This window comes from Hipposideros armiger, unplaced genomic scaffold, assembly GCF_001890085.2.
Source record: "Hipposideros armiger isolate ML-2016 unplaced genomic scaffold, ASM189008v1 scaffold_291, whole genome shotgun sequence".
NCBI lineage: Eukaryota > Metazoa > Chordata > Mammalia > Chiroptera > Hipposideridae > Hipposideros > Hipposideros armiger.
Genome location: NW_017731641.1, coordinates 969,228 through 993,035, shown reverse-complemented (window position 1 = coordinate 993,035; position 23,808 = coordinate 969,228). Strand labels below are relative to the sequence as shown.

Below are 23,808 nucleotides of genomic sequence, written 5' to 3'. Positions count from 1 at the left end.
AAGGAGCAGGTGCCTGTTGGTTGGCAGTTTTGGGGGTTATGCGGGTGCATTCCTTCCACCCCAGCATTTGCGCACAAGCTCATTCATGACCTGCCCTCTGGTGGCCAAGAGACCACACTGTCAGGGTGGTGGTGGGGGGATGGGGAAGAGGTGGGTGAGGCAGACATTCAGGGACTGAAAAACGGGAGGTGTTTGGGTCAGTCTCAACAGTCAGGAGGGAATGGACTTGACCTCAGTGACAAATAGATAGTTTGCCTTTGACACAGAGACGGCTCTGTCTCCCAGTTTTAATTCCATTAGGAAAGGAAAACTGCTTTGGAAGCTCATTGGCTCTATGCTTTTCCATTTTATTAATTTGGGTTTGATTTCGTTTCTCCTCAGATTCCTAGGACGTTTCCTTGGAAAAACTTGGTCTTGTCTCAGCTGAGCTCAGAGCCAAGGGGTGACCATGGAAGGTTACTTAGCCTCTCTGGGCCTCAGGGTCTCACCTGTAAAACTAGGGAACCAAGGAAGCAGTGTCTCAGGTGCCTTCTGCCTCTGGCATCCTGTGAGTCCACATTGTCTTTGAATTGTTCTTTCTTTCTTTCTTTTTCTTTAATTTATTTTTTTTTGTAGCTGAGTCATCCTGCCACCTGTTGGCAGCTCAGCGGCTGCTCAGCTCGGGCCGGACTCGAACTGCTGTTGCTCAGAGCTCAAACTCTTGAGGGAGCTCTTAACCAACTGAGCCACTCGGCCGGCCCACTGTCCTTGAATTGTTAACAGCTGGGGGGGCACCATCTTATCTGAAGAACTGTCCCTGAGCAGGTGGGCAGGGGCTGGGGGAGAGGGTCTGATGGGGGAAGGGGAACCCCTGGAGCGGCAGTCCCTCTGCAGCCTGCCTGTGTGCAGTTTCTCCTTGCCTGGCTTCCTGAGGTCTGACCTAGGCTGTGTGCGCTGGCTGTCCCTCTCTGGACAGAGCAGCCCTTGGACGTCCTGGAGAGGGACTGGAAGGAGGGGCTGCCCTCCTGCTCAGCTTCCTCCCCGTGTGAGGAGGTGGACTGGGCACGAGGAGTCTCAGCCATGAAGGAAAGGTGGAGATGGAGACATGTGAGATGGAGACAGGCAGGAGACACCCTCCCCAGCACCAGAAGGGGCTTTCAGGGGCCTCAGGGAGAACACAGCAGGAGGGATAACTGTTGCCTTGGTGAGCTTGCCTAAGCCCCTACTGGAGCTTGTTGAAGGAAGTGACTTAGGCCTAGCTCCTTCCGGGCCTGTGCGGAGGGTAAACTAGGGCAGAGGACCCCACATCTTCAGCATGGCCTTGGTCAGCCTTATGGAGTCAAGTTTGCCATGGCTTGATTCTCTTTCATTGGTTTCTGCTTGGAGGGTAGGGGCAATTGTCTCCTGTGGGGGCCCAAGACAGAGCAGCTCAACCCAGGGAGCCTGATGACTGCTCTGCTGCCAGGTGCCCAGGGAGGGAGGCACTACCGGCAGCCTGAGCCTGGTGGTGAGATGGCAGTGCCGTGGGGAACTGCAGGAGGAGGGGAAGAGGCAGGCAGCGAGAAGGCATGGATTAGATGGATTATGTAGGGGACAGCAGTGCCTGGAGGCCCTGACACCCTGGGAAGCCACGGCCAAGCTGGTGATGATGTTGAGAAGCTAGAAGTGTCAGGGAATGCTGTGGAATGGAGGGAGGCCAGGCGGGGCTGTGGAGTGAGATGGGGGCGCTGCCCCCAGAGAGGAGGAGCCAGGGATTCTGAAGGGAAGGGGTGTGGGAACGGAGCAGTAGGAATAAGAGCTGGAGTCCCGGCCAGGGTGCATGGAGCCTGTGGGCTCTGGTGGCAGTGAGGTAGGAGACAGGTCTCTGGGGTTCCTACACCCACGCCGGCTGGGAACCCCTCTCCCTGCTGTTCTGACTGCACTGAACCCTTAAGATGGGGGAGGGCAGAGAAGTTAGTGGCCTGCACAGGCCTCCCTACCCTCTTTGGGGTTCCCTCCCCAACTAGCCCAGATGTCCCTTCCCCCCATCCCGGGGGGTGGGGTGGGGGGTTCTTAAGTCTCCTTCCGTACCTGCTTCCAGCCCGGCTCCCGACTTCATTTCCGAACCTGTTTGGAAATAAAGCAAGCGTCCACAGCCAGGGCCTGGCTGGCCAGGGTGGGGCGGGACTGTGGGGGAACAGTCACCTGGAGGGGGCTGGGATGAGGGGGCTCCCTCCTCAGTCATGTCTCTGGCATCACCCAACAGACCCGGGCTAGCCCAACTGAACTTGGAGAGACTTAGAGACTCCAGCAGGAGGGACCAGAGGGAGAAGTGAAGGCAGGTGGGGGTCTGGGAGGTCGGGGTGAGAACACTAAAAGGAGGGCATGGGGGTGGGGGCACCGAGGGGAAGACATGGAGGATAAGCAACAGGGGATTGGAGGTTTGGGATGATGCGTGGATGATATTATGCAAATTATGTGCAAAGCATTATGCAAAGCAGCACTTATTAGGGAAGAGGTGTTGGGAGACACTGTGTGATCCACAGGGTAGCCCTGAGGCCTGAGGGACCCAGCTGGGAAACACCCGCTTGGCTCAGAGCCTCTTGCCGGGGCCTGACAGCCTGTGGGTGGCCTTCATCTTGGAGGGGTCAGGGAGTTCCAGGGCTGAGGTCCCCTGGACTGCCCTGTCAAAGGATGTCAAGGTCTGCAGCCATCTTAGGACCCAGTGTGCTGTTGGTGTCCCCAGCTTCTCTGGACCCCTCTCTATGCCCCTCCCAGGCTCCCCGCCCTCTGGTCTGTTTGAGACCTTCGAGTAGAGACTGGAGTTCGTGAGCAGGAGCTGGGCCGTCTGCACCTGGAGTCACAGTGGGGTAAGCCTTCCCCCACCCCCCGCTTCCTCCTTCCTAACAGCCCCCACCCAGCCCTTCTGTCCAGTGCTGCCCCCGGCTGTCTCCTTCGGAGCACAGTGGTCCATATGTCTCCCATGTCCCTGGGGAACTGCAGATGGTCTGAGACGGGTCCCTCCCCTACACATCAGGTGTTGGGGCAGCTCAATCGCTTCCCTTTAGCTCAGCTTGGGTGCCTCTGGGGGACTCCTGAATACCTGGACTGACTTGTCATGTTAAACAGCTGGGCCAGGTTCCCCAACACAGCCACCCTGGGGTCTCACTGTGTCCCACCCAGGGTCCTGGGCTGCCTCTCGGCAGATCATACACTCCTGATGGCACTTTGGCATGAGACAAGGGCCCATAAGGGACATGCTGACTGCACACAAGCAGGGCCTTTAGAAGGTGTTGGTGTCTCATCATGGCGATTAGTTTGGCTTGCTCTTGGGATCGCCTTTCCCTGAAACGCCGCCTTGAAGGACAACCTCCCTGAGCAGCTTTGCCCCCTCTTGCTTCCTGGTGCAAGCTCGTGCCTCTTGCCTGGGGGCAGCTGGGCCAAGGAAGGCCGCTTCCGCTGACCTACCTGCCTGGCTGCGTGGCAAGTGAGCAGGAACACTGTGACTTGTCCTCGGGCCCCAGCCCACCTGTATGTAGCCTCTGCTAGGCACTCTGTTCCCTCAGGACCCTGAAAGACTGCCTGGGGCCCTGCCCTAGGTGGGAAGGGGCCCTGCTGGTCCCACCACCCCTGAGCCCCACCTTGCTCCTTGAGCCGGATGATCTCCGTGTCGGAGCCAAAGCTGTTCCAGGCGGTGCAGTTGTAGATGGTCTGGAAGTCGGCCCTCACAATGTTGCTGATGGTCAGGGTGGAAATGACACCCTCTTCCGTGCTGACCGTCTCCACCGTGTAGCGTCCCGACGTCCCTGACTCCAGCACATTCTCCTTCCATGACCAGGCCTGCCCAGGGTGCCAAAATTAGGAGGACACCCCACCATGGCCACCCACACTGGGCCCACTGGGCCACCTCCTGCTCCAGGGCTGACACTGCCAGGCTCACATGCATGCTCACGGCCACCAACACGTGTGTACACACACGTGTACACATATCCCAACACACCACAGACATGCACACACCACACACGTAAATACACATCACAACACATGCACACACCATACCACAAATGTGTACACATACTGCAACACACACCACAAATGTGCACACACCACACACATGGTCCAACACATCTACACACGGGTACATAGGTACACATTACAACACAAACACGTGTACACACATAACCATGTTGCATCACATGCAAACATCACACCACACACAGCACCAACATGTGTACACACAGGTACACACAACACACCACAAACAAGCACACACACACACACACACACACACGCAGCTTGGGCCACCTCAGAGGGCATTTCCATTGAGAAGGGGCCTTCTGTGGATCTGTACTGGAACACCTTTTCGGGCCATCAGGGGACTCTCTGTCAGCACTCCTAGCCCCTTCCTGGGCTGGCCGTGCCAGCACCTCCTATCAGACCTTTCCCGGCACAGTGCTGCTTCTTGGCCAGAGGAGGCAGAGCCAGCCCAAGTGGCTGAGTCTAGTTTTGTTACTTTTATGTCTGCCTGTACAAATGTATTCTGAAAGTTGTGTTTGTGATAACCTTAACCTATCTTAGTTTATGAGGATGGTAGTTTAATTTTTCCCAGAGCTGTTTCATGTGTACTGCAGGTTCCCCACACACCCTGTTCGCTCACGGTGTGTGTGAAAATGTGGCCGTGCATGGAGGTCAGTGCTTAGAGAGCACTGGGAGCAGGGGGTGGCTTCTCAGAGTCAGCACTGTTGACATTCTTATTTTTAGGGGCTGCCCTGTGTGTCGTAGGATGTGTAGCAGCTTCTTGGCCTTTACTCACTAGAGCTGGTAGTTTCCCTCCAGTTGTGACAACCAAAAATGTCTCCAGACAATGCCAAATGTCCCAGGGGGGCCCAAATCGCCCCATCAGAAGCACTAGCCTAAAATTATATCTGTGAAGAGAAAGAGGGTATGGCGATGCTCAAGAGTGAAATGGGATGTTACAATGGGTATGTGGGGCACTTATAATTTAAAACAATTAAAGAGTGAAGGGAACAGGGAGGCATAGCTATTAGTTCTAGGTGTGAATTCTGCACTTTTGGTGTGACTCTTTCAGACAGTGAGTGAACTGAATGCCTGAGAAATGTGTAACAGCAATGATGCTCTAATAGCTTGTGTACAGGACGGCACCCTGAGTTTGCACAGCCTCAGCGTCCCAGCCCCAGGCATGCATAGCCCATGGTTGTTGAGCTTGTGCTCCTGGCACTACTGGACCATGAAATGCAGAACTGCCCTTTGGAGTTGGCCTGGGGCAGCCTCCCAGCACAACTGTCCTAGGCACTGGGGCTTATGAAGAATAATATCTGTCCCCCTCCTCCCCACCCCATGCTGTAAAATGTTCACCTTTCTCAGCTTTTATGCATGGGCTTCCACCAGTTTCAGGTGGACTGGGGTGGAAGATGCTCCTTTTCACAAATGCAAATACAGTAGCAAATACAGTACCTGGGAGGGCTAAGTGTGAACTACTCAGGTGGCCTTAGAGGCACTGTGAGACAAGGGTTCTGAGGAAGGGAGGGAGAATGGAATGGCATTTTTAGAGGGGAAAACTTGATAAATGGGACAGTTTTTGTTCATTTGCTACAGATGGCAGGCAGTGGAGGCTGATGGAGGGAGATTGTGGGAGGTGCAGAAAGAGGTTTGCCCATTTTAACTAAACTGCACTCTGCCTACGATTTTTTTTGCCAAGGACTGGCCTTGAACTCAGGGAAGGGAAGAAATGGTGTATCTTTTCCTTCTGCTCCCCTCACCTGCAGATGAACCCAAGGAGTACAGCCTGCTCTGAGAAAGAAGGCTGCTTGTGATTTTTGTCTTTGTGATGACTTTTCTGTTTTATTCCTTGTTTTTTTAGCTGGGCCATCCTGCCACCTGTTGGCAGCTCAGCGGCTGCTCAGCTCGGGCTGGGAATCAAACCGCTGTTGCTCAGAGCTCAAACTCTTGAGCGAGCTCTTAACTAACTGAGCTGCTTGGCCAGCCCTGTGATGACTTTTCAAGAGAGCAAGGCAGGGATACTTTCCCCATTGAGGAAGGGAAGTGCAAAGGCGGGCACTGACTTCCCAGTGGTCGCACAGCTGTGGGCAGAGATGGCCCTTGAGATGCTAAGTGTACATCCCCCCTCCAGCCCCCTCCCTGGAGCACTCACTATTCGGTCGGGTGGCGGAGTGCTCCGGATGAAGCACTTGATCTGGCCCTTCTCCCCGTGGAGGGCGTGCTGAGTCTGCGTGCTGGAGATGATGGGGGGTCCTGTTGAGGAGACAGCGTTACATCAGGGATTCAGGAAAGGCAGGTCCCTGGCTGGGCCCCTCGCGGGCAGGTTCAGACGTGTATCCCTTATTTCAACCATTCAGCAGACATTTCCTAAAGGCTTGTGTGTACAAGGTAAAGTGCAAGGCAGGGGACGCAAAGATAAATCAGGCATCAGTCATGAACCTCTTAAGGGGTCATGAGTGGGTGCTTCTAAATCAGAATGCCCAGAAGACAGGGCATACAAGGGTTCAGAATGAGTTACTCCCAACATGTGCTTCTGTGGTATGTGGGTTATTTTGAGCTAAAGGTAACAGAGACCCTGTGGGCTCAGTAGAAACTTCTCCCCCTACAAACTACCTGCAAGAATTTACATGAGGGGCCTTGCCTATAATAAGAGATGATCAGAAATAACCTTTTTTAAAAATCTACCTATAGAGCAGGGAAAGCTACTAACTACTGAACATCTGCTTTTTTTATCGTCCTGCCATGACCTTCCTCTCCTTTGAAGCTCCAAGGTGCGTCACCTTAGCCTTAGCTCAGAACGCCATATACGTCTCATTTTAGCTTTCTGTCCCTCTCCCATGTATGTGGAGTCCCCGTATGTACTTATGTAATTAAATTTGATTATTTTCTCTTGTTAATCTGCCATATGTTGATTTGATTATTCAACCCACCAGAAGAACCAGAGGAGGGGAGGCGGATGGTCTCCTTTTCCCCCACAACATAAATAACAGTGATAAAAGGTGTCAAGTGTTGGGATCACAGGAGCGTACAGATGAAGTGCTAACCTGTTTCTGAGGACAGAGAGTAGTTCCACCTGGCGATAGGGAACACTTTATGAAGGAGGTGGTCAACCTGAGAAGGGAGTGGGGGAGCTGTCCGGGAGGAAGGGGTACAGTGCTAACTGATGGTACCTCAGTCTTAGCCTGCTGTTCCATTTCAAGTCATTTTCTCCAATATCCAGTAGAGGGCGCACTTGCCTAACAAACCGGGTGTCCTGGGCTGGGAGGGGCTTCCAGGGAGGAAGAGAGAAACGTTGTGGGGTGAAGTTCCTCTGCCAGTGGGGGAATCACCCTGGACAGGCTGAATGCGCTGTGCACGTTCATAGCCTTCATCTCACACATGTCTCAGGAGATCCCAGGTGGTCCAGATGAGACCACAGCTCCAAAGCTGGCGCCAACATCTTCGCATCGTGTGTGTGTGTCTGTGTGTGTGTGTGTGTGTGTGTGTGTGTGTGTGTGTGTCCCTGTCCCTGCGCCCGCGCGTGTTGAGCCCTGAGGTGTTCTCGTACAGGGAAGGGCTGTCCACCCACCTTTGTCTCAATGACTGTATCACAGAGCCTAGCGAATTCACCTGAAGTCCAGTAGTGCTTCCTGGCCAGCCTGCCTTTGACCTCCCCTAAGTCTTCGCTGCCTGATGCCCACCTGGCAGTGAAAGGGTGATGGAGAAGCGGCTAGTTTAGCCATTTGCTAAGCCAATTTCCCGGCTGGGTGGGCAACTGAAGCAAGGGGTGAAGGGGCGGAGGCCCTGTGCCACCTCCCCAATCCCTGGGGTAAAGGCTGGGGCTGAGGTAGCAGAAAACAGAAGAAAGAGAGGCAGAGAAAGGGATATGAGGACAGGCAAAATTATGCTGGGAACAAAACAAAAATCCCTGCAAACATAATTGCTGTTTATTAGCCACCTTAATTAAACCAGATTTGCATTTCTATGAGTAGCTCCCAGCCAAGGGGGAAAAAAAAGCTACTGGGAGACACTTAGGTGACTTCCATTGAGTTTCGAAGCAAATGGCTTGGAGCTGGGTGAGGCTGATGTCAGGGACTCTCAAGATAAGGGCTTCCGCACTCAGCGGGATTCTGAGTGGGCCGAGCCCTTAGCGCCAAGAAGCCTTTGACCAAAAGGCAGGAGGGCTGGGTGTCTGAGGACCTTGATGGGGCTTTGTTCTGCTGCTGGGCTGAAAGTGATGAAACCATAATACGTTTCCTCCTTCACTTCCCAGGAGCTCAGAATCCCCTGGGGGCGTTCTCAGGCTGATGCATCTGTGTTAAAGGGCTTCTTCAAAGAAACCGGAAATCAGAATAGCGGTAGTTAAGGTTGAGGGAGTCAGAGCACAGCAGCAATAGGGTTCCTCTTCCCTTCCTGCAGATCTCGGAGTGAGCCAAAGCGGCTGACATCGCTGCCGGCTGGTCCCACAGAGGGCAATGGCCAGCAGTCTCCACCGGCTGCGACCTGCTTTGATGAGAACCCCATCATTCCGGATCCTTTCAGAAGGTCAGACCCTTCAGTCTAGTCCAGGCCCCTTTGCAGAGGTCTGCACCATCCCTCCACCTGTTTTCCAGATACCCGGGAAGGCTGGCAGGCTCCTCTCCTTGGGCCACTTAACCCACCCCTCGGCCGCAGGGCCAGATGACCCTAGTTCAGCAGAAACAAACAGCTTTCTTGTTTCACTCCCATCCCTTGGGTGTTTCTCTTCCTGGCAACCTAGGGGAGCGTGTGTGGAAGGGTTGCAGGCAGAAGAGGGGGATGGAAAGCCAGATCCTGGAGGAAGCAGATTAAACTCCGGGCAGACTCCAGGGCCCAGGCTGGGGTGCCCCATCCAAGCGAAATGTCCTTTGAGATGTGCGTTCCCTCCTCAAGAAACCACTTTAAATCTCTGCTGGGAAATGCCTGAATGTCTAAAGTGACAATGGAATGTCAGTCCCTCCTTTATCCACCGGGGGGGGGGGGGGGGGGGGGGGGTTCCTCAGAAATTAGGATGTTCCTTTAAGAGCTTCAGGCTTGGGAACCCTGGTGGCCACATGTAAGCCTGAAGGCTCCCAGTCCAGCTGGTCGTGGGGTGAGTGGACTGGAGCTGCCGCCACAGTCACGGGCCAGCACCGCCCAGTGCCCTGCCAGAGCTGGCAGGAGGAGAGGCTGATTTCACCAGGGCCTGGCGCCTGAGCTGAGTGTCAGACACCGGAGCGGCAGGAAAAGGCTGCAGCTTGTGTTGCCATGGATATACAGAGGCATGATCAGATGCTGTTATTTTTAGCCCTGCAGTGCCAATTTATTGGTGGCGTCCTAGGGACACACAGGAAAGGCAGGAAGTCTCCTGAGTCAGGGTGTCTGCCCAGGACAGGTAGCCTGTAAGTACTCTGGGGTCTGGGTAGATAATCCCCCTCTCTGGGGCTGCCACAAGCCTTGGGAAGGAGAGAGGAAAGGAAATAGATGGAGTGGGGCTGTCTAACGGGGACAGCAGAGGGGGATGGCAGAGAGACCACCATGTTCGTTTTCTAGCGAAGGGGGAGCATAGGTGAGGCTGTCAGGGGGCAGCTTCCTGAGTCCAGATGAAGCGGACTGGGCACATTTCTAGAACTCGGCTCAGCCTCTCCCTAGGGCCCTGGCAGACTGTGGTGGGAGCAGGGCTTGCAAAGCGCCATGGGCATGACAGACGTGAGGCAGGACACCAGAAACTCAGTCAAGTGGGGAGGTTTGGAAGTGGCAGAGGGACTTGGCCTTAGTGTTTCTCACCCTCTCAAACCAGCGCCTTGCATTCCAACCAAGGCCTAGGCACTTATCATAGCAGGGACAATGGATTTCTGTCCTGGTGCCACAGCCATCTTGGGCCTAACTTGAGCTGGGTTTCAGCTTCTTCATGACCTTCTACACCCCGTTAGCCAGGCCTGGTCTCAGCCCTGTCTCCAAAATGCTTCCTATAGTAACCATCTATTAGCTCACACTGTGTCCTTAGAGAGATATGAAAACACTCTCCTGCTGGAATGATTTTTATTTTATGTAATAAGACACCTTCCCTTCCCTTAATGGGACCCCCGGATCGCTTGGTCTTGTGGGGATGGTGACAAGTCTTCCTGGTTGAGCTGCTCTAAGGCAGTGGGAAGAGGCCAATCAGGAGTCCAGAGGTGCGCGTGGCAATTCCCACCAGGGCCAAGGGCGCAGTCAAAGGGCAGGTATGGCTTTGACTGCCCAGTGACCCCAGGACCCTTTTTTCTTGGCCAGGACAAGATTTATCAGCTGCCACTCTTAGGGCTGAGATGCCTTAGACGATAACAAAGAAGGAGGGAGGTGACCAGAAAATTACCCAGGTCCTTCCTCACGTCAGGGCTGGGCTCTGACATGAACTCGATAAGGTGGACATCATTGCTATGCACTCATAGCAAGGCCCAGGACTGATGACAGCCCCTTGGGGCACTGCCTGGGACCAAGATGCCTTGGGTCCCTCTCCGCTTCCTTTCTCCCACTCCCGGCCCTGGCATGAGTGGGGGTCTTACCATTGACAGTCAGGGTCACCTCTCGCTCCCCGGCTCCCACCCGGGGCACCACCGCTCGGCACACGTACTTCCCAGCATCTTCCTGACGGACGGCTTTGAGTGTCAGGGTCTTCTCATTGCTCAGGACCTAGGAGAATCAGGGAGGATCAGACATGAAGAGTGGGTGCGGGCTCTGTCTGTCTCTCAGAACCAAAGGGTCTGAGAAGCAGGCCTGTTGGAGTATGACAGGCCCGGCTCCAGCGTCTCAGTAAAAAGCAGGGCTGGAGTGGGAGGCAGACGTTTACCACGCATCACACCCCCGTGGGGGAGCCCAGGGTACAGAGCTCACAGCCACTCTATGTGGCTGAAATGCTACATCCCGCTGCAGCCTTCGGGGTGGGCGCATGAGATGCGTGTGGAGGAGGAGGGGGCTCCCTGGCTGAGCCCTGAGGTGTTCTCGTACAGGGAGGGGCGGCCCACCCGCCTGGGCCAGGCTGGCCATGGGTGAAATGACCCTACAGCTGAACTTCTTTGAGGGTCCCCGGACCCTCCTTTTCTGAGCCATTTTCAGTATCCCACTGGGATGTGGTTTGGGGTGAAGAAAATAGTCTTTGGCATTGGCTGGCTCTGAGTCGGAATCCTGGCTCCAATGGTGACTCCCTGTGTGGCTGTGGGCAGTGACTTATCTTCCCTGATGCTGCCTCCTTGTCCCTACAGTGGGAGCGGTGAGCTCCCAGGGCAGTGCAGCCTCTGGCGCAGAGCCCGCTGGCCACATGGAGGCTGGTTTCCTTCTGCCTCTCCTCCCCTCCCACCTCCCACCCAAGGCTCTCTCGCTGGTCCTCTTGAGACAAACTCTTATGCACACTGAAGAACATGCACGTTTTAAGAGAGGGACTCAGGAAGAGAGAAAAGCTTAACCGAAAAGCTAAAGGGTCACTTAACTCTGGGGAAAGTTGAAAAGCTGTCCTACCTTTAGCGTAATGGGTGACCACTTGCTTTTCTCATCAAATTCATGACCGAAACCCTGTAATGACTGCATGTATTTAGGGCTGAGGAGGTGCATGGAGGTACCTGGGGTCCCTCTCCGATTTCTGGAGTCCTTCCTTCAGCTCGCTGGAGGCTGACACCCCCAATATGAGTGAGAGGGGCCCTAGAAGGAAGTTCCCTCCCTGCCTGCGGTCCCCCGCCCCTGCCAGAGGCACCTGGGGTCTGAGCGGCAGACTCACCACGCCGGAGCCCCGCTTCATCCAGACGATGGTCAGGGATGGGTTTCCTATCCAGGCGCAGCTGAAGACGGCATCGGAGCCCAGATCCACGAGCAGGGACTGGGGCTCTGTTGTCATCCTGGGCCCGACTGTGATGGGAGGAAGCAGGAGACAGGGCTCTGGGGACCGTCTTTGCTGCTGCTTCCCTTCCCCCACCCCAGCCATGCACGTGTGCTACCTCCGTCCACTCCAGCTCCTTCCCTTCCCTTTCAGTCCTCTGCCTTTCTGGGCCTGGAGTCAGGCAGTAAGGAAGAGACCTTTCTCCCAGAGCCCAGCCCCCCTCGGGCCTACCGCAGGAGTAGGCAGCACTCGTCTTAGGAAAAAGGCACTCTGGCCCCATTTGTGCCTGGATATGCCCTCAGGACTCTCCCACCCCTCTCTCTGTCCTGGTCCTAGGAAGCCCCCATCCCAATTTGTGGGTAGAGGGAACTTCCTCCTGCCACAGAAATCTTGGGCCTAGGGCTCTTCATGAGTCTGCCCTCAAGTCAGCTAGCTGCTCCCTGAGCCTTCCAGTTCCCTCCTAGTGGCCCTGAGAGAAGCAGAGGAGGCCAGGCAGCTCTCAGGCTACCCTCTGTTGCAGTCCTTCGCAGCCTCTCTTTTCAGCGCCACCTGTTTCCCATGGCCCTGCTAAGTGTTAGTGAGGTTATTGGAGGCTCCTCTCTGCCTTCCTTCCATTTTCTCCACCAGGACCCTAAGCCTCCAACAGACCAAGCCTGGTCCCCAGAACGAGTGTGACGGTGGATTTCCAGGCGTGGCGATGGAGGGTGTGCAGAGAGCTGCTCTCAGAGAGCAGAGGAGTATGAAATCTGGGCTCAGGAGCCTGGATTAGTCCCTTGATGTAGAAAGGGCACACAGCACACTCCCTGCGGAGGCTGTTGAGGACAAGCGGCGAGTCAGGTGCAAGGAAATTCTGTGTAAGTGCTTTTAAAGCTGGAAAGGGCAGTAGAGGAGCTAATGTGAATTACAAGCTGTGAGGTCTCTGCCAGGCCACCCGGGAGGAGGGGCGCATCTGTGAGCCTTGAATGGGAGGCAGTGGGCTGGGTGGACAGGCAGTGGATTCGTTCAGAGCCTGGTCTCAGTTCACATTCTGCCACTTCTTCACTGGGTGACCTCCGGTCTCTGTCCCCTCGTCTGGGTAATGGGAACAATTCCTGCCTCTCTGTGTTGTTTGGAGGGTCGCCACATGTGGAGGCGCTTTGCAAAGTGCGCAGCTTTATGAGCTTGCGAAGCGTGGTTACATTGTGGACAGTGAACCCAGTGCCTGCTCCCCAGGGGCAGCCCCTCAGACGGTGGCACTCACAATAGACGTCCACCGTGCGACTGATGTTGGTGCTGCCCAGGGCGTTGGTCACCTCGCAGGAGACAGGCTCCGAGAAGTACGTGTAGTCCACGGTGGTCCGATACACTTCTCCGGATGCTTCCTTGATGATCTGGCCCCTCTTGGCCCACCTGCAACACAGGCCCCATGGGCTTGTGTCACCTCAGACGGCAAGGATGTCCCTCCCTCCCCGGGGACCTTCTCTTTGGAAGCTGGGTGCATCCAGCCCACAGGAAATTGAGGCCTGGCTTGGGACAGTATGGGGCAGGTCCCTGTGGGGGTCCCTCAGGCGAAGTCTCCACAGAGGGATTCCTTCCAGGGATGGGGAGCTGTCAGTGATAGAGGCAGTGGGCTTTGGTGTGAGGGTCACCAGGTGGTTAGTGGCACTGGACAAGGGGGTTATTCTGGAGGGAGACGAGCTGGCTCTCCAGTCTGGCCAGCCCATCTGACTGGCTAGCCGCTAGCCGATGGATAACCCAACTGTCAGTCCTCAGGCAGCTTGGCCATCCTGCTGTGAGCTCTGTCAGGGACCCTGTCCTGGGCCACATTGGAGAAGAAGGAGGCTGAGTCCATGACCTCAGAGGCCATGCACACATGCATGCCTGCACACACATGCATGCACACGTGTGCACACACATACAGGAACATGAGGCTCCAGGAAGCTTGATTTCCAGCCAAGGCGAGAAGCTGATGGAGAGATGTTAGTCCCAACTGCCCCTCCCTCTCGGCCGGCTCGCTCAGATCTCCTGTCCCGACCCTTGTTCCCAGGATAGGTCCCCTCATGGTGCTCCCTTTCTCCCTGAAAGCCCTTTCATCCCCCACCCCCAGGGATGGCGCTTGCTTTTTTTTTTTAAGCTGAGCCATCCTGCCACCAGTTGGCAGCTCAGCGGCTGCTCAGCTTGGGCCGGGAATCGAACTGCTGTTGCTCAGAGCTCAAACTCTTGAGTGAGCTCTTAAACAACTGAGCCACTTGGCTGGCAGGCGCTTGCTTTTTTTCTGCCCAGTATCTGCCCTTCCACCCTGGCTTCCCTCCTCAGAGGCCACAGCTCCACCCGTCCTGGTTTGGTCAGGGAGGCAGGAAGAAGGCTTTGCTGGCTTCTTTCATCAGCCAATCACCTGATCAGTACCAATAGAGGGGAGAGACCGAAAAGCCTTGGGCCTGTCTTGGTCCTGGCCTGGGGTGGTGATCACTGCACTGGACTTGCGACCGGCAGCCTGCTACCTGTGGGGCAGAGCTAGCAGCCCCCAGGGTGTGTGTGTGTGCATGTGTCCAGGTGGGGGCCTTCCTTACACGTCCCCAAGGAGAGAGTTCATAGGTTCCCCCTGGTTTAATCCCATTGTGGACAACGCTCGCTTTTTTAAGTCACGGAACTTCCAGCCAGGCTCCTGCTGCAGTTCAAGCTTATTTTGTGGTGTATGTCTTTACCAGCACTGGAGCAGGTCTTTGGCCCCCACAATTATTACCCTGGGACCATGGCTCCCTGTCACCACAGCTTCCCTGCTGGCTCTGCCTTCACCCCCATTGGTTCTTAATTTGGGAGCCTTTCCTGGTACCCCAGAGGCCTGTCTTCTGTTCTTTCCTCTATCATTTTCCAGCCGAGTCCACCCCTCCAGACCCGAGAGACGGCTATCTCTCGGCATCACTCGGAGCTCCCAGGCTGGCACCATGTGGTTATTATTGTGAATTAATATCACGTAATTATTAAGAACACGATTAATAATAACAATTATAGCTTAACAACAGAGCAAACCATGCTCCCTGAGAGCTTAAGGAGCTTCCCAACAAACCATTATGAGTTATTCATGAATCACTTCAATTTCTAACTTTAATTTAATGACCAGACTTAATAGGCACAGCCCCTGCCTGAGGCAGATGAATTCAGTCCCAGACATACAGTTGGGGATCTGTGTTCATCCCCTACTCCTTCCATTCTGCTGAAACGAGGGGGTCAGGGGGTGCGATGCCAGGCAGCTGGCTGTGCTGGGAGGAGGGCGGGGCCAGCCCCTCCTGCTCTGCTCAGGCCCTTGCTTCTGGTTGCTGACAGGGCAGATGCTGGGGGTGGGGGTGGGCTTGGGCCCAGTGAGCTGGTTCTGATGGGCAGTCCTCTTCCATCATTGGAGGGGTTCCTGGAGAAGACAGGGCTTTCTCCCCACCCATCCGGGATCCCACACAGTGCACGTTGTGGATGCTGGAAGCTGTACCTGCTTGACCCTGAGGAGATCAGGAGAACTGCTGGGGCTCCCACAGGTTTGGAGCCCAGCGGGACAGCCAGGGGACTAAGCTTTCTTGTCCCCGGCAGAGCTGTGCTGCCTGAGCCCGGCCACCTGTGCAGCAGCTGCCCTTAGTTCCCAGGCCTGTTTCTTATCTTAGAGGCCAAGGAGGACAAGCGGGAGGAGTTCTCAGACTATTCTCTCCCAGGACCATGGCAGGAGCTGGATGTGGGGGCTGAGCCTTCTGGGGACACCCTGAGAGTCTCCTGCTCACATCTCATTTAGGCAATCTCCTTTTTGCTCATGTTTATTCCCCTCCCACACCAAAAAAACCTCCTCTTGTGGGGATCCCTTCCAGAACCTCAAACCGCTCATTCAAGCAGCTGGCCACAGGATCAAGGGTGAACTGGGGGGCAAGACCCCCTGCCCTGATCTCCACCCCTTAGCTCTTCTCTTGGTTCTTTGGCTTAGCTTCCTCTTGCTTCTGTCTCCTCTTGTCCCCTCATTCTCCTTCCATCTACCTACCCACTGCCTCTCCTTGCCCCTCGGAACAGGAGTCATGCTAAGCCTTTCCTAATCAGTGTCTAATTTGACCTAAGCGAATGTAAAAGGGTGAATTATTTACATCACAGATTCAGGGGGCCTGGCATGTCACAACGCACAGGCTGTCCTCCAGTAGCCCCAAGTTTCACAATGTGTAGAGGTCCCTAACCTGTACCTGCGGGGTCCCTGAGGGAGCCTCAGAGGTGAAACAGGTGGGGAGATGCACTTCATGCTGCGCTGGAGGCTGTTCTCATCCAGGCTCCTCCTGGTCCCCAGGGGCAGCCCAAGTGACAGCTGAGCCTGGCTGGATGCGCGCTCATACCCACCCATATCCTCTTTCTGGGAGCTGGGGCAGAGGAGGGCATATGTCTAATTTCCAAGATCACAGCCTCTTATGTAAAACAGGGAGGAAGCAATCGAGAAGGATGGATGTAAAGACACAAAGATCTCTGTAATCTTGTCAAAGTCAGTTGGGAAAAATCGATGTGCTTATGTGATGAGATTTCCTGAAGGCTTTCCTCTTGGATCCCAACAGGGCACCTAGAACGACCTGCTGGGCAACACCTTACTGAAGCAAAGGGGTTGAGAGGGTATGGGTGGGCGCAGGCACCCCCGCCTACTCTCCCCACCCCTGCATTTTCCTGTGGCCAGAAAGACTCCCCAAAAGAGTCAGGAGTCCGGAGGGAGCCCTATCCAGTCTGAAGCCTTCTCAGGGCCTTTGGCTAATTAGGAGGCCACGGGGAAGGTGATAAGTAAGCACGAGTGCCCACCCAAGGGGAACCCACCCCACAGCTCCTCCCCTGGGAGAGGGGCTGACCTTGACTGTGAGCTGCAGGGTTGGATGGAGGCGAGGGACCCACAGGAGACCCAGAGCCTCTGTTTGTTTGCTTGCTTGTTCATTTGTTAACTTTTTTAGTTTGGTTTTTTTAAAAACAAACAAACTTTGAAATGATAGAAAACTTGCAAGAATATGCAAATAACTGCCCTCTCTTCCCTTCACTAGATTCACCTGTTGTTACTACCTTGCCACATCTGCTTCATGTGCACTTACGCCTTACTGCCATCATCATCACTGATGCTCTGCTCTTTGGAGGGAGGTGACCCTGGGACTCAGGCCCATCAGCCTGGTTTCTTGGGTCTTTGTTCGCCCTGTGCTGGGCGGAGGGCAGGTGTGAGGTGGGGATGTGGCTAGGTCCTGGAGCACAGCCCTGCCCTCCATCTAGCCTCCCATAAGTAGATCCTCCGATGACATGGAGCCTGGCAGTGCAGAGAAACGGAAAGTGGGAGTTGTCTACTCTGGTATCTGGGGACCAATAGGCATTCCTGGGATGCTGTGAGGGTCACAGTGGGCTGTCTGCCCAGTTGGTCTGGAGGTGTGAAGAGCTGCCAGCAAAACTGGCATTAGGGGCATTTTCTGAGCACGTGGTGCCTGGGATTTAGGGGTCATGAGCAGAGAGCAGATAGCAGAGAGAAGCCCATCTTGTCAAGGGGAACCGGGCCTGGCAGGTGCAGGGTGGGAGCCCAGAGAAAGGGGCTCTCTGCGTGCTTTCTTTCTACATCTTTAGTCACTTCCAGGTAGACGCTGCGTCCCGCCCAAACCAGACCTGCCCCTGGACCTCCTGGGCTGCATGATTCCAGGGAGCCTTAAGCCCAGTGAACAGCTAAATTGGACAGGACAGTTAGGTTTTCATCCTATTTTAAAATACCCTCAAGGATAAAGACTCTGCCTCTCTCGATTGCTGGTCGCCATGTTGTTTCGTTATCTGCACTGCAGGGGGCGCCGCTTCATGTCCAGCCAGAACCTCTGGCCGCCTCTGGTCCGTTGCCTCCCATTCTGCTTCTGGAGCTGCACTGCTTCTGTCTTCCCTGTCCTCTACCCCAGCTGGCTGGCTTAGTTCCTGTTCTGGGACCATTAGCATCCCTGGCATTGGCTGACGCTGCAGCTTAATAATCCATCTCTGTGGCAGAAGTGACATTCTGGGCTCCTCCTTCAGGTCTGGGCTGATGGGAAGGGATGCGTGGAGATAGGGCCATGGTGAGACCCCCTAGGAGGTGAGGCCTGAGTCTGCCCCCGAGCGCCTCTAGAAATCTCTGAGAAATCTTGTGTGGTGACGGTGCACAGGCAGGAAGGTGGGCAGAGGAGCAGCTCTGAGCATTTATCCAGTTAGTCAGCCAGCATTATGGAAGCACCGGTACATGCCACACACTGTGCTCCATGCTGAGAACCATAAGTGACACAAATTGCAGTTCTCGCCTCCAAGAATCTCACTCAACAGGGAAAGACAAGCATGTAAGAGATAGTGATGTTTTTATCCGTGTTGTGAGCCAGGGATGCACGAGGGGCCATGGGTGTGAATGGTCCCAGGTGCCCACTGGACAGGGCCAACTGTCCCAGAGATCCCCTTTTACCCAGGTGAACAGTTTGGTGACACAAGATGAGAATCCAGTGCTGATCTTACTGGTTCTCCTGGTGGTTCTAACTTTTTTTTTTCCTGAGACTCTCTCCCTCTTTTCAGAAATAAGGGATCCACAAGCTATTCAGAGAGAAGAGGTGATGTCTCCAGTGGGAGGGAGTGTATGTGTGTGTGGAGGAGAGGAACTCCACCTGGCCATGGTGGAGGGGAGAAGGTGGGAGGACAGGAGCCCTCACCTTGCTGGGGGCGGATGGAGGTGGCAGGGAATAGAGAAGGATACTGAGTACCCGCAGGGAACCACGCACTGTGCTAGGTGCCCAGGACCACCAGCGACAGCTCATGTCATAGGCAGGGGTGTGGAGGGCCCAGCGACCGGGCGGTGCCTCCTCAGCAGTGGCTCTTACCTGTACTGGGTGACAGCTGGGTTGGCCTTGGCAGAGCAGTGGAATGTGACGACATTGTCTTCCAGTACTGGCTGTGGTTCCACCGACAGGTTGACAAGCGGGGGGTCTGCAGAGAGAAGAAATTCCCTTGCAGACTTGGAGCTGTGGCCTCAGTTTTGGAAAAGAACAAGGCAGGAAGACCCCCTGGGTACATGGAGGGTAAAGACTAGAGGTTCCACGACCCATGACCCTGGGGACCCTCAGAGCAGCCACCACTCCAGTGGTCCCCAGAAAGTTGGGGCCTCAGCAAGGGGATCCTCCGCTCCCTGGAGGTGCCTTCTTCAGGCAGTACTGGTGATGGGGTCAGGGTTCCCTCTGTGGATTCAAGGCCTGGTGTTTAAATGAACAGCCAGCCAGGAAGTGTGGCTGCCTGGCCCCCAGGATCACGCTGCCCATCTTCCAGCTTTTAGAGAGAACAAAACACTTCAGAAAGGAGAAGGGGGAGCGGGGCTACAAGGGCATGAGGGGGAGTATGGACCCTGAGCCCCATTTAAATACGAACTGTCTGTTTTTGAAATGTCTGTTTCATGTCTCTTTGTGTAAAGGTTCTGGTGTATCCATTAACTTGAAAGTGGCATTTACACCCTTTCATCAGCCTAATCATCTCTGCTGCGTCCTGACTGGCATCACCCAGCCCTCAACAACCCAGGCTGGGCTTGTCTTTCTCCTTAACATGATGAGAGCTCTGAAGTGCTAGACGGTGGGAGGTGGAGGAGATAGGGAATTGAGAGAGGGAGACAGAGACAGAGAGACACACAGAGAGGTCCGTACGGAAAGGATGGGAGGCAGGCAGAGAGACACCTACAGTAGGAGAGAGACGATGCGGGGCGGGCGAGATTGAGAAGCGCAGAGGAAGGGTAAGAAAAAAGGCCTCGAGGAGCAGAGAGGTGGAGACAGACACACAGACTGACATACACAGAGACAAATCTGACAAAGATTTCAGACTAAAGACAAGAAGACCAAGGGAGACCAAGCATACAGAAACAGAAAACGACAGGATATCGGGGAGGAGGACCAAACAGAATAATGAGCAACAGAGAAAAGAGATAGGGAGCAAGAGACCCTGAGAGGCACAGAGATGGAAATAGAGATGGAGGGGTCCACGGCAGAGAGGCAGCGGTGGAGTATCAGCCCAGAGAATGGCCTGGAGGCAGCCGGCCCGCCTCTCCTGAGCTCAGAGTTGCTGGCTTGGGACCCTCTCCAAAAGCCAGTGTCACCTGTGCTCCTGGCATGCACCTGCCTCCCGGGCCTTGGCGCCTCAGGCGTCCACACTCCAAGGAGAGGTGATGACAGCCAGTGCCCACCCTTTCCTGTCATGCACGGAGGTCTGGCTAGAGTTCATCTCTAGGTGAGTTCAGAGGGCAGTGTGGTCCCTGTGGCCTGGCCAAGGCCCTGGGCAGCCTCTTCTGGCGTCTTCACCAATAAACAGAGCACATTGTTGGAAGGTCATGAGGACTTGCTAGGGGTTCAGCCCATTTTCAGGAAAAGAAGTAAAGGAGCCAGTTTCTCAGAGACCATTGAGAAAACATGCCGACGCCTCTGGGTGCACGTGGAAGGGCCCCAGGAAGGGAGCAGGACTCTAGCCTGCCTGGCTTGGCTTCTGCTTGAAATGACAGGTGGGGTCTTGAGCGCCTCTGTGAGAGACCCCAGCAGAGTTGGGGTCATTTGATCACTTGGCCCCCCCCTTTGTCCTGCTGGTGCTCAAGCTGTGTGCCAAGCCTCCCTACGTAGTGCTGGGCCTGGGGCCTGGGAGATGTCCCCCAGGGGTTGTGCTGGCTTCTGCAGACAGCTGGTTGAGACATGGGTTCCTGAGCAGCAGGTGGCTGATGGTGCTAGGGGACTGTGCTCCCACATTCTCCCCCAGTTCCTAATGGGCCCGCCATCCCGGGAGCACCTGCTCCTGGAGCAGCTGGCTTGCCTGCCTTTTCCTGGAGCATTGCCAGGGAAGTGACAGGTATTTCCATGATCTCAATCTGTTTTTAGAGTATAGATCAAGTGGTCACAAAGATGCATGTGGCAAGAACTAGCCATGAGAACTCTCCTCCCACTTCCCAGGACAGCTACAACCCCCAGAACCTTGCAGCCATTCCCAGCCAAGGACCACCAGCTTCCAGGGCTAGACTCATCGGGAGTCCCACCCAGCCTCCTCCCATGCAGGGCTGGCAGGCTGAGCTGAGCACTAGTGGGACCCTGAAGCTCTGATGGCACCACCCCCAGAGATGAGGAGACTCAGGGAGGAGCTTGCCTCTCACTGAGGGTTGGAGAAACATGTCCTGAGGCACAGGCCTTTGGTAATTGCCATCTGGGTCCGAATAAGTGGCTGGCTCAGTGTCCTCACATTATGAATCAATACTGAGAGGTGGAGTGGAGTGCCTCCACCCAACTCTTGTTTCAGGAGGTGATGGCGCCAATTAGAACTTGGGGGGGCAGTTCCAGGAGGCCCATCGCCACCTGGGTGTCCTTTGTTGAATGATGGTCTTGGGAAGCAGGGAGATGGAGCGTGTACCTACTGGGGGCCCTTCTTACTGCCTGAGCCCCTCCTCCATCGCATACCTGCCATTCTCAGTTTATCTCGTGGAAGTAGGTCTCCTGCAGCTTCCCTACCTCTTGGCGATATCCTCCATACCGGGCATGTCCTGCAGGGCCTTGGGAGATTGGGCCCCTAGGAAGCATTCACGCTGCCCACTTTCACCTGCATCTCCACCCCTGGCCCACTGGTGTCCGTGTCCTTCTCTCCACCCCTCTCCTCTGGATGTACAGGATATGAATTTTCAGGAGGGCACCAGGCTCCAGAGGCATAAATAGTTTATGTCATATCCAACTATTAAACATGATTTTAATCCCACTTGTGATGTCGGCTGCATAACTTGCAGAGGGCAGCTTTGATGTAGCTGGTGAAACCGAGATCACATTGAACAGATGTTACAGCTGAGAGTCTGTTAGTATTTCCATCAGCAACCTGAGCGTGTGCGTGTGCATGTGCATGCGTGAGCACGTGTGTGTGTGTGTGTGTATGTGTGTGTGTTCTGGGAAGTGTTACATGGAGGAGGGGGTGGGAAGAGAGAAATTCCATGACTCAGTGATTTTATAGCACATCCATTTGCAACTTGGCAGCTGGATGCAGAGTCCAGATGTAGTGAGACTTTGGGGGTGTTAAGCTTTCTCTCCCATTACTCAATCTGGGGGCTTTGTCTTCCGTTGGGTAACATATAAAGATCAAGGGAAACAAACAACAAATGTGCTTTTGCTGAATGTGGATGCTTCTTGGTTGACTGAGAAAATGAGAAACTTTGCAAAGGCAGCTCTGATCCAGCCCATGATGTCCATAGTAAGCAGCTGGATGCTTTTTGAATGAACAAATGAAGAAATGGAGGAGGAAGGCAGGGGAAAGGGTGGGTGGAGAGAGCCTGTGCTTTTGCTTGGCATGCACATGCATGCGCAAACACATTTGGGGGGCGGGGGGACAAATGGATGGAGACCTGTCCCCTGGTGGGGCTGTTGGGGCCCTGAGGAAGGGGCAGCCATGCCCCCATGACTATGCCTGGTAACAACAGCTAACAGGTACAGAGTAATCACCATGTGCCAGGCACTCTGCTAGGGATGATTTAATTTCATCCTCACAGCATCCCTGTGAGATAAGCATTGTTATCTCCATGTACCGATGACAAAACTGAGGCACAGAGAGGTTTAATAACCAGGTCAACTGTGGCAGAGCCAGAATTCAAACCGGGAAGAATGCTGTGGCCTTAACTAGGACCCTGTACTGCCTCAGATGGGGCGGATCTAGGAAACCAGGCACCTCAGTTCTCCGCCTCCCTCTGACCTCATTCCCGATGCCTCCCTCCTTATGTGGTTGAGACGTCCTTGGAAAGAAAGCCAGAAAGGCCCAGAGACCTGGCAAAGCTGGCGTCCTCCTCCGACGCAGACTGACATCTGTGCGCCCCGGTAAATTGATCATCTCATTAGAGTGCATTTAGAGCCACGTCTTTCAATAGTTGGTGGCCGTTGTATGATGATGACTTTCTTGTTGCCAGGAGAGGTTCTCCTGGTGTGACGGGTAATGGCCTGGAGCAGAAGCACTGCCTCTTCCGGGTGTCTCCCTGCCAAGGCCCAGGCCACTACTGTGGGTGCCAACCAGGTGGTTTCCTGTGTGCAGGATTCGTAGCTGCCACAGGCCTCCTGACAAGGTGGGGATTGGTGCGGGGAGGAGGGAAGAACTGCTCAGTGCCCATAGCTGGCAGTCGGAAGCTTGGATATCTTGCGCCTCCCACCCTCATGCCTCCTGGATTTGGCTTGTGTCTGGAGAGAGCTCTGATTCATGGTAAATCCTAAGGCAACAAGGAGCCTTGGACATCATTCAGTCCAATTAGACAAGGAACTGGAGTTCTCAGGGCGAAGCAAAAAGCTCCGGCCTGCACAGCTCATGGGTGATGGAGCCTTTCAAATAGACCTGATGCCCACAGCTCCTTGCACGTTCTCTATAGCTGGGCATACTGCTCTGTGCCAGAGCTGCTGCATGGAAGAAGCAGGTGGGAGTGGAGAACCAGGGCCTAGACGAGGGCCAGCGCAGGAAGGCATGCCTCTCAGGGTGACCCTGAAGTCACATGACCCTCAGAGTGAGCGCCTCCCTTCCATGACCCTGGTCCTAGGCCTGGCAAGAGGCCTGCTGTTCTTTGCTCTCACTGAGTGAAGAATGGAAGAAGAACCCTCTGCTTGTTGTGGATGGGGGACAGCGGGGCTCATAGCTGGTGAAAACAGTGAAGATAAAGCGTCTCCAAGAATTCAGCTGCTGTGTCTGGTATTTACAGCAAGCCCAGCTGAGATTACAGCCGTTTCTTCTGCCCTCTGAAATGTAAGTGGTATCTGCCAGGACTCTAGACACTGGGTGCGAATGTCTGTTCTTAGGCTTCCAAAATGGGCTTGAGAAACCCGAGGACACAGATCTCTGGAGAGCCACGTGGAGCCATGATCCAGAAGCCTTAGATGCACCAGGGCTGTTGGGAAGTGTTTTTAAATGAATTTGATTTAAAATGACTAAAATGGTATGGAGGAAATGAATGCCAGCCTGCGGCTCTAGCTTCGTCCTTCAGAGCCTACGACTGAAGCCGCCGCCAGCACATGGTGGTGTCACGCTCC

At 54.8% G+C, this 23,808-nt stretch overlaps 1 protein-coding gene across 4 annotated transcripts in view; it reads right to left on the bottom strand.

Moving 5' to 3' along the window:
• Nucleotides 1–23,808, bottom strand: part of KIRREL3 (kirre like nephrin family adhesion molecule 3) — a 629,076-nt gene that overhangs the window by 8,562 nt on the left and 596,706 nt on the right. For 2 of the 4 annotated variants that reach the window (XM_019658924.1, XM_019658926.1), the window contains exons 8-14: nucleotides 18,634–18,739; nucleotides 13,044–13,192; nucleotides 11,705–11,832; nucleotides 10,500–10,626; nucleotides 6,131–6,231; nucleotides 3,600–3,798; nucleotides 2,050–2,085 (exon numbers count right to left, since the gene is read on the bottom strand). In XM_019658924.1, coding sequence (XP_019514469.1) covers nucleotides 2,050–2,085; nucleotides 3,600–3,798; nucleotides 6,131–6,231; nucleotides 10,500–10,626; nucleotides 11,705–11,832; nucleotides 13,044–13,192; nucleotides 18,634–18,739 — 846 coding nt within the window. The remainder of the gene's footprint in view (nucleotides 1–2,049; nucleotides 2,086–3,599; nucleotides 3,799–6,130; nucleotides 6,232–10,499; nucleotides 10,627–11,704; nucleotides 11,833–13,043; nucleotides 13,193–18,633; nucleotides 18,740–23,808) is intronic. The other 2 variants (XM_019658928.1, XM_019658925.1) reach the window with 1 other exon arrangement.